This window comes from Nyctibius grandis, chromosome 3 (genome assembly GCF_013368605.1).
Source record: "Nyctibius grandis isolate bNycGra1 chromosome 3, bNycGra1.pri, whole genome shotgun sequence".
Taxonomy (NCBI): domain Eukaryota; kingdom Metazoa; phylum Chordata; class Aves; order Nyctibiiformes; family Nyctibiidae; genus Nyctibius; species Nyctibius grandis.
The window spans coordinates 61,225,533-61,240,230 of record NC_090660.1 but is presented as its reverse complement, the minus strand read 5'-3'; the positions used below and the strand labels follow the sequence as shown (position 1 = coordinate 61,240,230).

The following is a 14,698-nucleotide window of genomic DNA, read 5'->3' as shown; positions in this document are numbered from 1 at the left end:
ACAGCTTTGAAAATAGATTTACTCTCTAAAGGCATCCTTTAAATAAATGCATTTTTTTCTTCTTCAACCCCATTTATTGAGCCCCACAAAACAGGTCACTTAAAAGTTACAAAAACACATTACAGGACTGAATAAGACAGACCCAGAACAGACATTATTAGAGACATCAACTGTTTTAGACAGTGATCATATCAAGGTGCATTATGCTGTAGACCAGCTGTAGAAGACTGCTAAAGAAGCAGAAAGTGTTAACGAAATACTGTGAAAGACACAATAGATAAGTCTGATACTGAAGTGACTTAACCTCTACATGACTTACATAACCCTTCTAATACGTTTGGGCTGTATGTTTTCAGATGAAGTATGGACTGTAGTGCATGCAGGAGAACTACTTATTCCCCGTGAGCCTCACTTGGTACTTGAGTATTCCTAAATGACTACTGCAGATTTCTGTACTGAAGATGAAGAAACAAAGACGACAGCCCAATCTGGAAGCAACATCTAGCTGTGCTTCTCACTGTCTTAGGAATGAAGTTACAATGGAGGTCTGGTGGCCATCCGAGGTTACCTCGCCACAGGCTCCCAATGATGAGCTCTAACTTCTACTCTTAAATCAAACACAATTGACTTCGAACAACAGATCTTCTGGGAAGTCAAAGATTGCTTGTTTGGGGCTTTTCAAGCGAAAACACCTCAGATGATTGCTCTTCGATTTCCCAGACAAGCAGGGTAGTAAGAAGGCTCACCTACACCACATGAGTCGAGTTGTTCAGCTTGTACACTACCTCCACAAAGCATTTTACTCCATACGACAAATCATTCCAACCTTTTGAAGTCAATTTTAGTTGATGCAAGAGGAATTCAGCAATGATCAACCCATAATCAACACTGTTATGACAGCAACCAGAATCACTCACCACATACCCAGGCCCTCCACCAATTCATTCCGTTCACACGTTGTTTCGCTAACCAAATAATTACATATCTCAGAAATCACCCTCTCCGCCCTTTCCCTCTGTTCCAGGGAAGCTTCTGTACTAATGGGTCTTTGTAGAAACAGCTCAGGACTAGTGACTAGCATGTAGATAGTGCAGCATCGCAATGAGATGCCCAATTTTGAGTTCCAATGAAAGATACCTTGTTTTGCCTACAGACAGAGAATTCATTGATTTCCAGTCAGGAGAAAAGTTAAAAGGGCATAATCCCAATGTGCTTTCATGCTACAACAGAATGCAGACAGGTGAAATAAAATACAATACAATGTTATACCCACAAGTTCTTTGAAGACGTTTATTGCATCTTTGCCATCTGCACAAACACCGCACTGCAGATTCTTGTAGACTCTGGCCTACAACTTTTAAGGTTGCATCAGTCTCAGATGTCTGACCACATCTCACCTTTTCGAAGCCAGGGACTAGCCTTACTCGCAGACATCACTGTCCAGTTGATAGCACAGTTTCACTAGCATTACTGTTTCCCAGAATGCCTGGGTTGCTGTGAGCAGCTTTTTAAACCACCATATACCCACAACTCTGTCACACTAACAGCTCGAGGGGCATACAGCCCCAGGGAAGGCTGCTGCCTCCAGTAACTCCAACCTTTCTCTAGCAAGGCTCTGTGATAACAGTGAGCACCAGCTCCTGAGACGCACAGTACAGACACAGCCTTTTCAAGCATAGGGAGCCAGGAAAGGGATGAAGATCTCTCTTCTAGGTGGGATGAAGCAGAGTCTGACAACCTATTGTTTCAAACAGTCTGGAACAGTAGACACCACGCATCTTTCTGAAGAGTCTAAATAACCTCCCCTCTACCTCCCTTCCTCCAGGAACTAAACACAAAGTTCTAAAAATGCAAAAATCTGAAGCCAACTTTCACACACTGCTTAATCAGTAAGTCTTACCCAAGCTGTTGGAGGCTAACTGCTCATCAATGCATTTTGGTGCCCAGATGGGTATCTCTATGTAACAGATTAGCAATTGGGCCCCCATAGAGCCGATGCCTTTCCACAGAATACAGGCCCATGTTTTAGAGCTGAGAGTTCTCCTCGACTGCACACACAGTTGAGCTTCACTACTTGAGAATACATTTACATCCACGCAATTTTACAGTTATAGCAGAATTCTTGTGCAAAAATATAACTGTCCCAGTTGCAAGGTAGCATACCTTTTATTTATAGCAAACAACAGATGCCCATACCAACCATCTAAAGAAAATCTGGACATTGCATTGATTCTTGGAGGAGCTGTAAATAGACGTTTTCTGGGCATAGCTCCAAGATGGCACTACTGTTTCTATTCGAATTCAAAGCGTATTTATTACATTTGAATCTCAAGAGTTTTTGTTTTTATTGTGGGTAGGCATACGGGATTCCCGACCAATGTTGCATTCCACAAGGCAGAGTCTTATTTGATATCGTGAGAACATCTAGCTCTTGTCCTTGGGCCACATCTTTCAGCAACTGGGATCATTTCCCATCAGCATTTCCCCATCTCATCTTTCTGGTTTGCAACTTTGCTACTTGAGGCTTGGTTCCTTTCCTAACCAAGTAATCAGACAGTTCCAGGATTGTCTACAGATAAGATGATCTGACTTAAGAGTTCTCCAGGACCCAAGTTACTTCATCACAGAATCACAGAATGTTAGGGATTGGAAGGGACCTCGAAAGATCATCTAGTCCAATCCCCCTGCCGGAGCAGGATTACCTAGACCATATCACACAGGAACGCGTCCAGGCGGGTTTTGAATGTCTCCAGAGAAGGAGACTCCACAACCTCTCTGGGCAGCCTGTTCCAGTGTTCGGTCACCCTCACCGTACAGAAGTTTTTCCTCATATTTATGTGGAACCTCCTGTGTTCCAGCTTGCACCCATTGCCCCTTGTCCTGTCAAGGGATGTCACTGAGAAGAGCCTGGCTCCATCCTCATGACACTTGCCCTTTACATATTTATAAACATTAATGAGGTCACCCCTCAGTCTCCTCTTCTCCAAGCTAAAGAGACCCAGCTCCCTCAGCCTCTCCTCGTAAGGGAGATGTTCCACCCCCTTAATCATCTTCGTGGCTCTGCGCTGGACTCTCTCTAGCAGTTCCCTGTCCTTCTTGAACTGAGGTGCCCAGAACTGGACACAATATTCCAGATGCGGCCTCACCAGGGCAGAGTAGAGGGGGAGGAGAACCTCTCTTAACCTGCTAACCACACCCCTTCTAATACACCCCAGGATGCCATTGGCCTTCTTGGCCACAAGGGCACACTGCTGGCTCATGGTCATCCTGCTGTCCACTAGGACCCCCAGGTCCCTTTCCCCTATGCTGGTCTCCAACAGGTCTGCCCCCAACTTGTACTCATACATGGGGTTGCCCAGATGCAGGACTCTACACTTGCCCTTGTTATATTTCATTAAATTTCTCCCCGCCCAACTCTCCAGCCTGTCCAGGTCTCTCTGAATGGCTGCGCAGCCTTCCGGTGTGTCAGCCACTCCTCCCAGTTTGGTGTCATCAGTGAACTTGCTGACAGTGCACTCTATTCCCTCATCCAAGTCATTAATGAATATACTGAATAGTACTGGTCCCAGTACCGACCCTTGAGCTTCATGAAGGAGCTTCAAGTATCTGCAGATGACTCAGCTGACATCAGTGAAATAGTACCTCCAAGGAGCTAAACTGACACTTCCTTACTTTCAAGGCAACTCCTACTGCACTGGAAAAGGCACTGAATCTATACAGTACACCCCCTTCTAGTTTGCTGTGTACTCCTAGTGTTCACTGGAGTCAAATTCTTTGAATAGCAAGTTAGATGCTTGGCATGTTGCAGACATATATATACAGTGCACAGCTTTGTAAGGACCAGAAGGTATGCCAACACCCTGCACTTACCATTTCCAGAACACTGTGAGCTATTAAGCTGTTACAGAGAAATCTGAAACTTACAGTGTTGAAATATAAATCTTAATTTTAAACCAAGAGATGCTAAAAAAACATAACTGGTGTCTTGGTAGAGTTTTAATAAAGGACAAGGTCATCCCCCTTTAAATTTCTGTCTCCTTTAAGTAAGAGGAGAATCAACTCAATTAAACCAGATTAATCTTGCAATTGGACACTTGTTTCCTTGGTGTTCACATGGGGACCAGCAGAAGACTGAATTCCACTTAATTTCCTCTAAAAGTACACATTCACCCCTCCGTTGGATGGATTTTCACTTATTTCAGAAGAGCAAGCAAGGGCTTAACACTGAATTTTAACACCGATTACCACCTTGCTCTAAGTGGGATGGAGCAAGCAAAAATTCGTGAAGACAGCAAAACCTTCATGGTCTACACAGATACTGTGGAAACTGACACCAAAACTGTGTGGTATTTGTCAAGTGGCTAGTATGCAGGCCATATATAAAGGTGTTCTGAATACACTCACCCCCTTCAACACACACCATTGGCTGTCCCAAGCAGACTGCCTAGTAACACACCACCAAGCAGACAGCTGGACCTGGCTTTGAGGGCTCCACTTGAACTAGACAGCAAGCTGCAAGAGAAAGTCTTCAGGTGTTGTGGCAACCAGGGCATGCTGTTTCACCCACTTGTTAATCTAGCGTGGATATCCACACAAGGAACTTTGATTCCCAGGCAACTCCTAGGAGCAGCCAGTACTAACAAAGCCATCTCTTCTGCCTCCACCAAACTGGAAGCGTGCACAAGAAGACGTCTGCAAACACGAGCTACGAAAACCAAGTGCCATCATAACATCTGACTGTTCTCACTTCACCAAATCATCCTAGTAACATCACTGAGCTTCATGAGTTCTCCAGCCTTAACAGACCCTAGATTTGCTCATTAGTAACAAGGATCTTCCATCTGCTGCCATTTTTACCCTGCTTCAGTTGCGATCAGCGACTATTTCCTTAAGACACTGGTGTAAAAGATCCATTAGTGGACTTTGTTCTAAAGGTGGTCCAGATGGCAGACAGACTTTAATCCTGTCAATTTGAATAGCAAGACACTTAAGAAACATCTATTGCGATCTTTTTCACTTTGCAAATTATTTATACTTTTATTCTGAAATCACAGTTTTCAGAGAAGTAGCTTCATGCAAAAAGAATTCCAAAAAAAGTATTTGCCTTTGGGTTTTTGTCTGAGTGGTTAGGTCAGTACTAATTATTCATCTTTGATAGTTATCAGAAGCTTTGCAACTTATAGCAAAACTCACATATACAACTGTAACATACAATCCTACCCGCTAAGCAGAGCATCGACTTCTACCACATGGCATGACAAATACTTCATTCTCTAAGATAACTTAAAAAAAATCTGGTATTGCAAACTACTCAAAATAACAAGTCATGAGTTTACGTACTTTATCAGCATCTTTGGGAAAAGAATACTGAAATATAATTAGTATTTCTTCCAGCTGTTACTTGTGTGTGGATGATGCTATTTTTACTGCTGATACAAGCTGAAGGGTCCTTTAAATACTGCAAAAGAAACAGACGTCAGGCTCACATTCTCTTTCTTCTAAGGATTAAAAAAAGTTTACTATTCACCAATCTGTAGCTGTAATTCTTTGCAATAAACTCCAATTGATTGTAAAATCTGAACAGCATTTAACATTAATTTTACTGAGCATCATATTTTAGTGCCACAGTATTCAGAATGCATCTGGGTTTTTTTGTGAAAACCATAAACCTAGAAGTTAGCTTTGTATCTTCTGCCAAGATTTAAATCTTAACTCCCACAGGGCTGTGCATTTAATGATATGAAGGCACTGTTTTGCTAGACACATTCAGTCCTGAAAGCAAAATCAAGTCCTACAGAACAGCTGAAATTTCTACTGGTTACAGTGGAAGACATTTACTCACTGTTTTTTAAGTTTGACCTAGTTCCTCAAACCTGCCAAAGCTTTGCTGAGCCCTCCTCAGAAAAAAAAAGTTGACTGGTATCACCTAATGTGAAGAGAGAAGCTTGCAAAGAATCCATCCTGATAAACCTGCTAAACAGAGGACACTAATTGGGATATAAAAGGTTGCAACCATGTATTATTTAGCCCTTACTGGTCATCCTACAGCACAAGTAGTATGTATGCTCAGACTTCATGAGATTATCAACATCCAGAAATTGCCGTCTTGGAAGGAGTTTCCAGGTTTTCTGTCTTGTTGAAACAAGAAATCTTTAGATAGCCTCCTCCTACCCAAACATAATGTAAACTAAGAAGCATTTAAAAATCAGTGCTTTCTCCTACTCCAAAGTGAAGGACCAGATACAAATATGAAAATATCAAATTCCTCATGCAGTTTTACAACCGAGAAATAACAACTAGAACATGAAGGGGGAGACTCAAAGTACTGTACTTGAGAGGTATTAGTCCAACTTCAAAAGCAGAAGGCAGCAGCATCCAGATGTTTACCAGCCCTTACCTCTTCAGGTTACCTTAGCTTCTGTATGCAACTAAGAGAAACCCGGCGAGATCAGGCTCCATGCCACCCCACAGCAGTTTTGGGATAGCCGCCTCAGCTCTCTCCCTCCCACCCACAGGTGTCCACACACCAACTGCCTGCCTCTTGCCACGCAGCCCTGGCCACCTGCCATGAACAGTGGTTGTGCTTTCTGAACAGTTACCCACTATCAGCCTAGATAAGCTGTAGGCAGTGGAAAACCTGCCAGGCACAAGCCAAAACACCCAAGCGAAGACAACTGAGCTGCACACAGAAACCAAGAACCTGTACCTGCTGCCATTGCCCTCCAAGTCAGGAGCAAAGGAAACTTTATACAGTGGCCAGGCCTTGCACCGGCTTTCTAGTGCAAATTAAGGCAGACTCGGTGCAACTTCTCTTTGCTGACACCACACTTGTTCAGGCCCACTGGTGGTAGCAATAACAGAAGGTGTAAAACAGAAATACACACACCAGAGGCAGCTGATGCTACAGTGAAGAGCGCTGGCAGCTGCTGTCACAGCCCTGTAACCAGCAGCAGTGGCATCAGGCGAGCTTTTTGAAGAGCCTCCTGCTGTAAGCAGATCCTAAAGTAACAACGGAGGATCCCTAGCAGCCAGTTGAGTTCTGTATTTTTTTGTCCCTCCACAAGAGCAGCAGATACATCTGCTAATTGTCCTTTCAACGCCTGCCTGAGTGTTCCAGGGCCAGGGACAGAATGAAAGCCACAAGAACAGACACAGAAGTGACAAAGAACTAAGTTCAAGAAAAATAAAGAAGAAAGGAAACCAAGGAACAACATTCTCCTTGCTACTTTTATGTTTTTTTCCTTCCCTCCATTTCTCTAAAGCAGTGCAGGGCCCAAAGACATTAAGGTGAGCTATAGACATTTGTCACAGCCCATGGAAACCTTGTCACTCCCTCCCCTTCCCAAGCCTTTAACTATTTCCTTGTTAATAGCACAGCCCAACCATTTTTCCCCACAACATTAAGCTCAAGTTAATCAAGGACACAATTTCTTGTTAAGCAGATGGTCCACGACATGAGACATTTGCAGTTTTGTGAGCATGAGCACAGACCGCACGACCAGCAGAGCTCAGGACTGACGCAGTACTGCACTGGCCATGCTGGTCTGCTCTTCGCCAGTCCCACAGACTGCTACATGCAAAGCCTTCTGAAATGCTGCTAACGTGTTCTTGCCAACAAAGAGGGCAAGTGAGGAAGGGTCCCTTTGGTAGATCATACAAGTTCCCTCCATTTAGGAAGACATAGCCCAACCATTCAGTCTAAGAGCTGATGGTATGTCAGGTCAAAATGCCACAACCAAACCTTCAAGGCAGAATCTATCCAGCTGAAGGTGTATAAAGGACACAGGCCCCAGGTGGAGCCCTACTGCATGCTAAAACCCCCAGTGGTGGTCAGCCGTAAGCCGAGGGTGGACTCACACGTCCTGACTGCCAGTACAGGAGATAGATCCTGAGAGTGGAGAAGGAGGGCCTTGAGTACCAGCACTGGTCTAACAGTTGGCTACTCAGCTGAAAACCAGCACTTCGTAGTGGAAAACGGAGGAAGGTGATCAAAAACCCTTGTTACTCATGAGCAAGTCTGGGTCCTGCAAGACCTGGAGAGCTTGCAAAGCTCAGTGATTTTTCCTGGGTAACTGGGTAAAATGGTACTTGGCAGAGGGCCAATCTGTGCTCAGAGCGGTGAGGAGTCATACCTGGTCATCTGCCTTCCCCACCTCTTGACTTTACTCTGGGCAAGAGGGAGGGGGAGGTAGAGATGGAAGAGAAAGAATGGCCTAAATCCATAACTTCCGTGAACCTCCGCTGCCCTCCAAGCCACGGGGGCAAACGCAGCTCCCCTGGTGCCCTTCCTTCCCCATACTGCAGCCCAGTAGAAGCGCAGGAGCAATGCCTGCTCCAGGCCACAAGCAGTTCACCAGTACTTCAGGATGACCAGTAAGGGCAGTGCTGTCCAGCCTTCCTCAGAATGAGCCAGTTCAAGTATCTCCCTTTGAAACTCAGGGGGAGGATGCTTTCTGTATGCATTTTTCTCAGCAGGTGCCACAGGTTGAATGCTGTGATTTTAAAGCCAAGTGCATTCTCCCTTCCGTATTTTATCCTGCATGGCTAGATTTGCAATTTATTTGAAATACAAACTTTTCAAGCCTAAGGATTTGGTGGTTTATTCCACTTCCTTTGTTAAGGACACTAAGGAAGCTATTCATCTTGCATTTAAATTTCTGAATGATTTTATTATTCATTAAAAATTGGATCCACATAGAAGACAGAGGTAGAATACTAACACTTACTCAAGCCAGAATGTATTTTTAAATCATCCTTAGGACAATTATTTAGACAGGTTCCCCTGAAACACACATCCATTTGAAGTCTGACAGCTTCTGTGTGCTCCTTCTGGAGCATTAAACTCCATACAGTTACTGTTAATTTACAACGCTGTACAGTATCGGCACCTCTGAACTTCCAATACAAAGTCTGCTTGCCTCGTTTCTTGTCCCAGGAGCAAGGAAAACAAGCTGATGCAACCGAAGGGTAAGGCTACTTCTGTTACACCTGACTACTGCTACGACACAAGTCAGATGACATTCAGCAGTGTACCTTCATGTAATCAAACCCAAGCTACCAGGAAAAACAAAAGTTTTGCTAACTTGTACTTCGCAAACTAGAGGCAACTCTCATGAGTATTCACCTTCACAGAAAGATGTTTAACTGAATGCCAGTACATTCCAGAAAGCCAAAACATTAGATAGAAAACCCAAAGATCTGGGGGGGCCTTACTACAAAAAAATTAATATATTTCCATCACGGTTCATTTCAGAGGAAAGTTGGCAAGGATTTAGACTCATGTTTGACTGCTGACTACCCAGACATTATAGCATCATGTGAGGGCTGGGAAATCTACAGTGAAACTTACTGATTAAAGACAACTTTTTAAAATTACATTAGCATTATATATTTCCTTGAGAGGTGCATGTCTTTGATAAAGACATGGGGGGGAAGAAAAAAAAGAGGAAAGAGAAAGAAAGAAAAAAGGAAAAAAATGCAAATAGGCACCAGCTGCACAGGAACGAATGTGAAACCAGCCATCCTTTTAGGCAACATCCTACCTGAAAGTAACTGCAACAGATGCTCCAACAAAGGAACTGTCCCGGCAGGAAATGATTATAGGAACAATAGCAATAAAGTGATTACATATCTTGGGGTCTCAATATAGCGAGACCAAGACCAGTGGAATCAAAGTCACTCTCTTTTTTAAAAAGCATTTAAATACAGCCTGACAGGGAAGAGCGGGAAGTTCAGAACCAGCAGCACCTTCTTCCTCTTGTGAGAAAGCGCAGGTAGGAGCCCTGGCTAACCCTCTGCTGCTCTCCAAAGTATTAAGCCACCTTTATCAGCACTACGCAATTCCTACATTAATATTTTCTCTGCCGCTATAGGATGTACATCCGTAAGTACGGTACCTCTCCAAACTCTTTGTTTCCCACATACGCTTTATAGAAAAAAAACGTTTCAAAGGGCAACACATAATGAAATTTCAACATGACACTCCTCATGCAGGGCAATGTTTTGTTTCAGCAACGGTTCACATCGGCCTGGTTGTAGCAGTGAAAGCGATTCCTCCAGCACAGCTTGCTTGGGCGGGGGAGGACGAGCAGCGCGACTTGCGCAGTACGTGGGAGTCACTTCGCCGTCGCTAACCCACGCTCGCACTTCCCCGTGTTACTCGTTCATCCAAGTTCCACGAAAGCCTCAATTAGTCTTTTTTCAAGTCACAAATTAAGGTAACTTGGCCACTGAGTTTTCGGTTACTCCTCCTGCTCCTCGTGCTATCCAGCACACTAAAAAGTTGCCTTAATCCAGAGACTTACAGATCCATCCCTCAGATATGCTATGAGCACCGCAGACGCTATAAGCACCCCAAGTGCTAAATGACTTACCCCATTTACGTTTCCAATGCTCTGCAAGACAGACAAACACCCCAACTCCCAGAAGTTTGCGGCAGAAAAGCAACTGGCCCCAAACTTTCGTCACGTCCGTGAAAGACCCCCTCCCGCAGGGCAGCTGCCATTCCCCCGCCGCCCTGCCCCTTCCTCGCTACGGCTCGTCTCCCGCAGCAAGGGCAGGGCGACGGGCTCCTGGGGACGCCTGGCTGCCACCCCGTCCTCCCGACGCGCTCCCGGGCAGCAGGGAGCGCGACATGCCAGCTAAGTCGCGACACGGGACCCATCCCGAAGCTGAGGCAGCCCGGCAGTGCGGCCGCCTACTCACCTGGGGGCAGCTGGAAGTTGGCCGGTAACTGGAGGGTGGCCGTGGGCGGCCCCTTGGGCGCCACCGGCCGCGGGCCCCCGGGGCCGGGCACCCGCACCACCGTGGTCCCCACGGGGGCGGCCGCCAGGCGCGGCGGCAGTTGCGGGGCGGCGGAGCGCGCCGGGCCGCCGGGCACCTGGGCGGCGGGGCTGACCCGGTCAGGCGCCGGGCCCGCGGCGGAGGCGCAGAGGAGCCTCGCGGGCGGCGCGGCGGCCGCCTGCTCCGGGTGCCCGCCGGGCATCAGCCTGACAGGGGCCGCCGCCGAGGTGCTCATGGAGGAGGAGGAGGCGAGGGGACGGGGGGCGGCCGCGTCGCGTAGAGCCCCGCGCCGCCCCACAGCATCGCGGGCGGGGGACGCTCAGGCGCTGCCCGGGCCGCCGGCTCGCTCGCGGAAACACATGGTGGCCCCGCTCTGCCGGCTCCCGGCCGCCGCGCACGTGGGCCCGGCCGGCCCGGCCTCCCCTGCTGGCGGCGGGAGGGAAGGAGGGAGGACGGGCGCAGGGCGGGCCCACGCCGCCGGCGCGCCCTACTGCGGCGGTGCCCGGCCCCACCGCCCCTCAGAGCCCGCCCCACCCAGCCCGGCCCCACCGCCTCTCGGAGCCCGCCCGACCCAGCCCGGCCCCGCCGCCCCTCAGAGCCCGCCCGGCCGCAGCGCGCCCGCGCCCGCCGTGTTTACAGAGCCATGCGGACCCAGCGCAGGCGCCGAGGCCCGGCTCCTCCGCCCCCCCACCGCGTGGGTCCGGCGCTAAGGAGAAAGTTGGCAGCACCCTGCGAGCCGCCCCCGCGGCGGCCGGGGTTTGGGGGGCCGAGGCCCACCCCCAGGAGAAGGGGAACGCGGCTACACTGCCCCGGGATGCGGTCTCGCCCCGGGGCCCCGCCGGGACTCGCTGCGGGAGCCGGCTCCCGTCCCAGCCGCCGCCGGGCAGCACCGTCTCTCCACCAGCCCTCTGACTGTACCGGGGGGCTGCAGCTGTCCTTGGGGCTTCCATGAATGACAAAAGGAGCTCCAGCAAGTGTAAGAAGTTCCCCATATCACGATCAGCTCAGGACTGGAGCTGAACTTGCTGACAGGCCGAAAAGGCGAAAGCAGCGCCTACCTGTAAGGATGAAGGCGACAAAGTTGTCCCGTTTGACCTTTATGGCCAGGGCCCGATTTGAAGAAAGGCTGAGGAGGGAGGTGAAGCTCACTCCCCTTGCAAAGCAAGCGTAATCGTTACAAGATACACACAACATAGCTTTTAAACCCAATTTTCAGAGTATAACAGTTTTTGGTTGTTTGATAAGGACATCAGCATGACCTTCAGTAATTCTGTTTTGAGGTTTTTTTAGTTATCATAGCTAAGTTTGGGCTAAATTTCAATAGGTTTTTGAAGCATGTTTATGCACATGCTTCTCTACCTATAAATCTTAAGGGGCATTGCTCATCTGCCCAAGCTGAGCACAATATAAGTGATTACAAAGACCAAGGGCTGGTATACTGTTCTTTATAGGTATGAAAAGCACAAAATCCAACCAAATAAGAGCAGAAAATTATTTTAATTTTAATTACTCATGTGTTAAACATCCTTTCCAACTATGTTTTTCAGGTAGAAATGTACACAAGAAATTCTAATACTTGAGGATACGCTGAAAATCATATACAACGTGAACAGAATGCAAAAAGTTATACAACTCTTTTCCATGCCCTGACAGATAGTTCCATGCATTGCTGTATGCAGGTTTGTCAGACTGCGGGAGCAAAGGAAACACTCCTCTTTTTGACCATTGCTATTCACTACCTTGCTCGATTTCACAGTATTACTGCTTTAAAATGCTGTCAGCAGCAGCTGAAACAGCTACAGAACAGAAATCGCTTGAGATGAAAACTGAAAGCGTAAGGCCACAGCTTAATTTCCAGCGTGGTCACAACACAGGTAACTGTACCCTCCCAAACTCCACTAGTACAGGTAACAACAAGCACGAAGACAAGTCGCATGGACTAGCTGGATAAGTGCCTTAATCTTTTACATGCATGTCAAGTTCATTCTACCATGCTTTCACCACTATTGTTACACCAGTAGCTTTAACAGATTGCAGAAAGCACAGCTAATCGCACCTGTACTTGCAACATACCTGGTAAGAAGCATAGTGCCACAGAAGCCTAAATTCAGGAACACAAAAAAAAACACTATTTAGGATCCAAACACAGCATTTTCTCTCTCACACAGCATCCCCTCTCCCTCATCACCACAGCTCTCGCCTTGCCTCAGCTCTCAACATGCCAACCATTCCAGAACAGTCCAAAATCCCAAAGAGGTGGCGGCAGCAATGGTTACAGTTTCCAAGCATGAGAGCAGGCTAGGAAGACTGTCAAAGAGGAGATAATGGGGTAACACAGGAGGCAGTTTGTGTACCCCTTAGAGCTCTGCCAAGTCTGAACAAATTATGTCACTTCTTACGTCTATGAAGCTGTGTTATACACAAAAAGTAACAACCAGGGTACAATGAGTTACCTCCCACATGCCAAAGGATGCTCAGAGACCAGCAGACAGGGAAACTTCAGTTCCAGCAAAGACCAACAGTGACTGGTGGCAGGAGGAGGAAGTCACTGTCCACTCTTCTTGGACTTCAGGAAGAACAGAGTTGGCTTATTACTTAAGACCAAGTTTTTCTCTTCTTGGGGCCATACAACTTCAGAAGGAATCTCCGAGACCCCCTTGCAAATGCTCAGGGGTGAAAGCGTATCTGGAAGAGACAAAAAGACAGGAGTGTATGCACTAAAGCTGTGAGGCACAGCAGAGCATGAAAAGAGGAAGTAGAAAATAACAGCATAGTGAGAGAATCACAGAATGTTAGGGATTGAAAGGGACCTCGAAAGATCATCTAGTCCAATCCCCCTGCCGGAGCAGGATTACCTAGACCATATCACACAGGAATGCGTCCAGGCGGGTTTTGAATGTCTCCAGAGAAGGAGACTCCACAACCTCTCTGGGCAGCCTGTTCCAGTGTTCAGTCACCCTCACCGTAAAGAAGTTTTTCCTCATATTTATGTGGAACCTCCTGTGTTCCAGCTTGCACCCATTGCCCCTTGTCCTGTCAAGGGATGTCACTGAGAAGAGCCTGGCTCCATCCTCATGACACTTGCCCTTTACATATTTATAAACATTAATGAGGTCACCCCTCAGTCTCCTCTCCTCCAAGCTAAAGAGACCCAGCTCCCTCAGCCTCTCCTCGTAAGGGAGATGTTCCACGCCTTTAATAATCTTCGTGGCTCTGCGCTGGACTCTCTCTAGCAGTTCCCTGTCCTTCTTGAACTGAGGTGCCCAGAACTGGACACAATATTCCAGATGCGGCCTCACCAGGGCAGAGTAGAGGGGGAGGAGAACCTCTCTTGACCTGCTAACCACACCCCTTCTAATACACCCCAGGATGCCATTGGCCTTCATGGCCACAAGGGCACACTGCTGGCTCATGGTCATCCTGCTGTCCACTAGGACCCCCAGGTCCCTTTCCCCTACGCTGCTCTCCAACAGGTCTGCCCCCAACTTGTACTCATACATGGGGTTGCCCAGATGCAGGACTCTACACTTGCCCTTGTTATATTTCATTAAATTTCTCCCCGCCCAACTCTCCAGCCTGTCTAGGTCCCTCTGAATGGCTGCGCAGCCTTCCGGTGTGTCAGCCACTCCTCCCAGTTTGGTGTCATCAGTGAACTTGCTGACAGTGCACTCTATTCCCTCATCCAAGTCATTAATGAATATATTGAATAGCACTGGTCCCAGTACCGACCCTTGAGGGACTCCGCTAGACACAGGCCTCCAACTGGACTCTGTCCCATTGACCACCACTCTCTGGCTTCTTTCCTTCAGCCAGTTCACAATCCACCTCACTACCCGATCATCCAGACCACACTTCTTCAGTTTAGTTGCGAGGATGCTGTGGGAGACTGTGTCAAACGCTTTACTGAAATCAAGAT

The 14,698-nt window shown here is 47.5% G+C and overlaps 1 protein-coding gene across 1 annotated transcript in view; it reads right to left on the bottom strand.

The window, feature by feature from the left end:
• Positions 1-11,017, bottom strand: part of TAF4B (TATA-box binding protein associated factor 4b) — an 82,571-nt gene extending 71,554 nt beyond the window's left edge. The window contains exon 1 of the mRNA XM_068396703.1: positions 10,705-11,017. Within this exon, the coding sequence (XP_068252804.1) occupies positions 10,705-11,017 (313 nt within the window). The remainder of the gene's footprint in view (positions 1-10,704) is intronic.
• Positions 11,018-14,698: the final 3,681 nt, after the last annotated feature.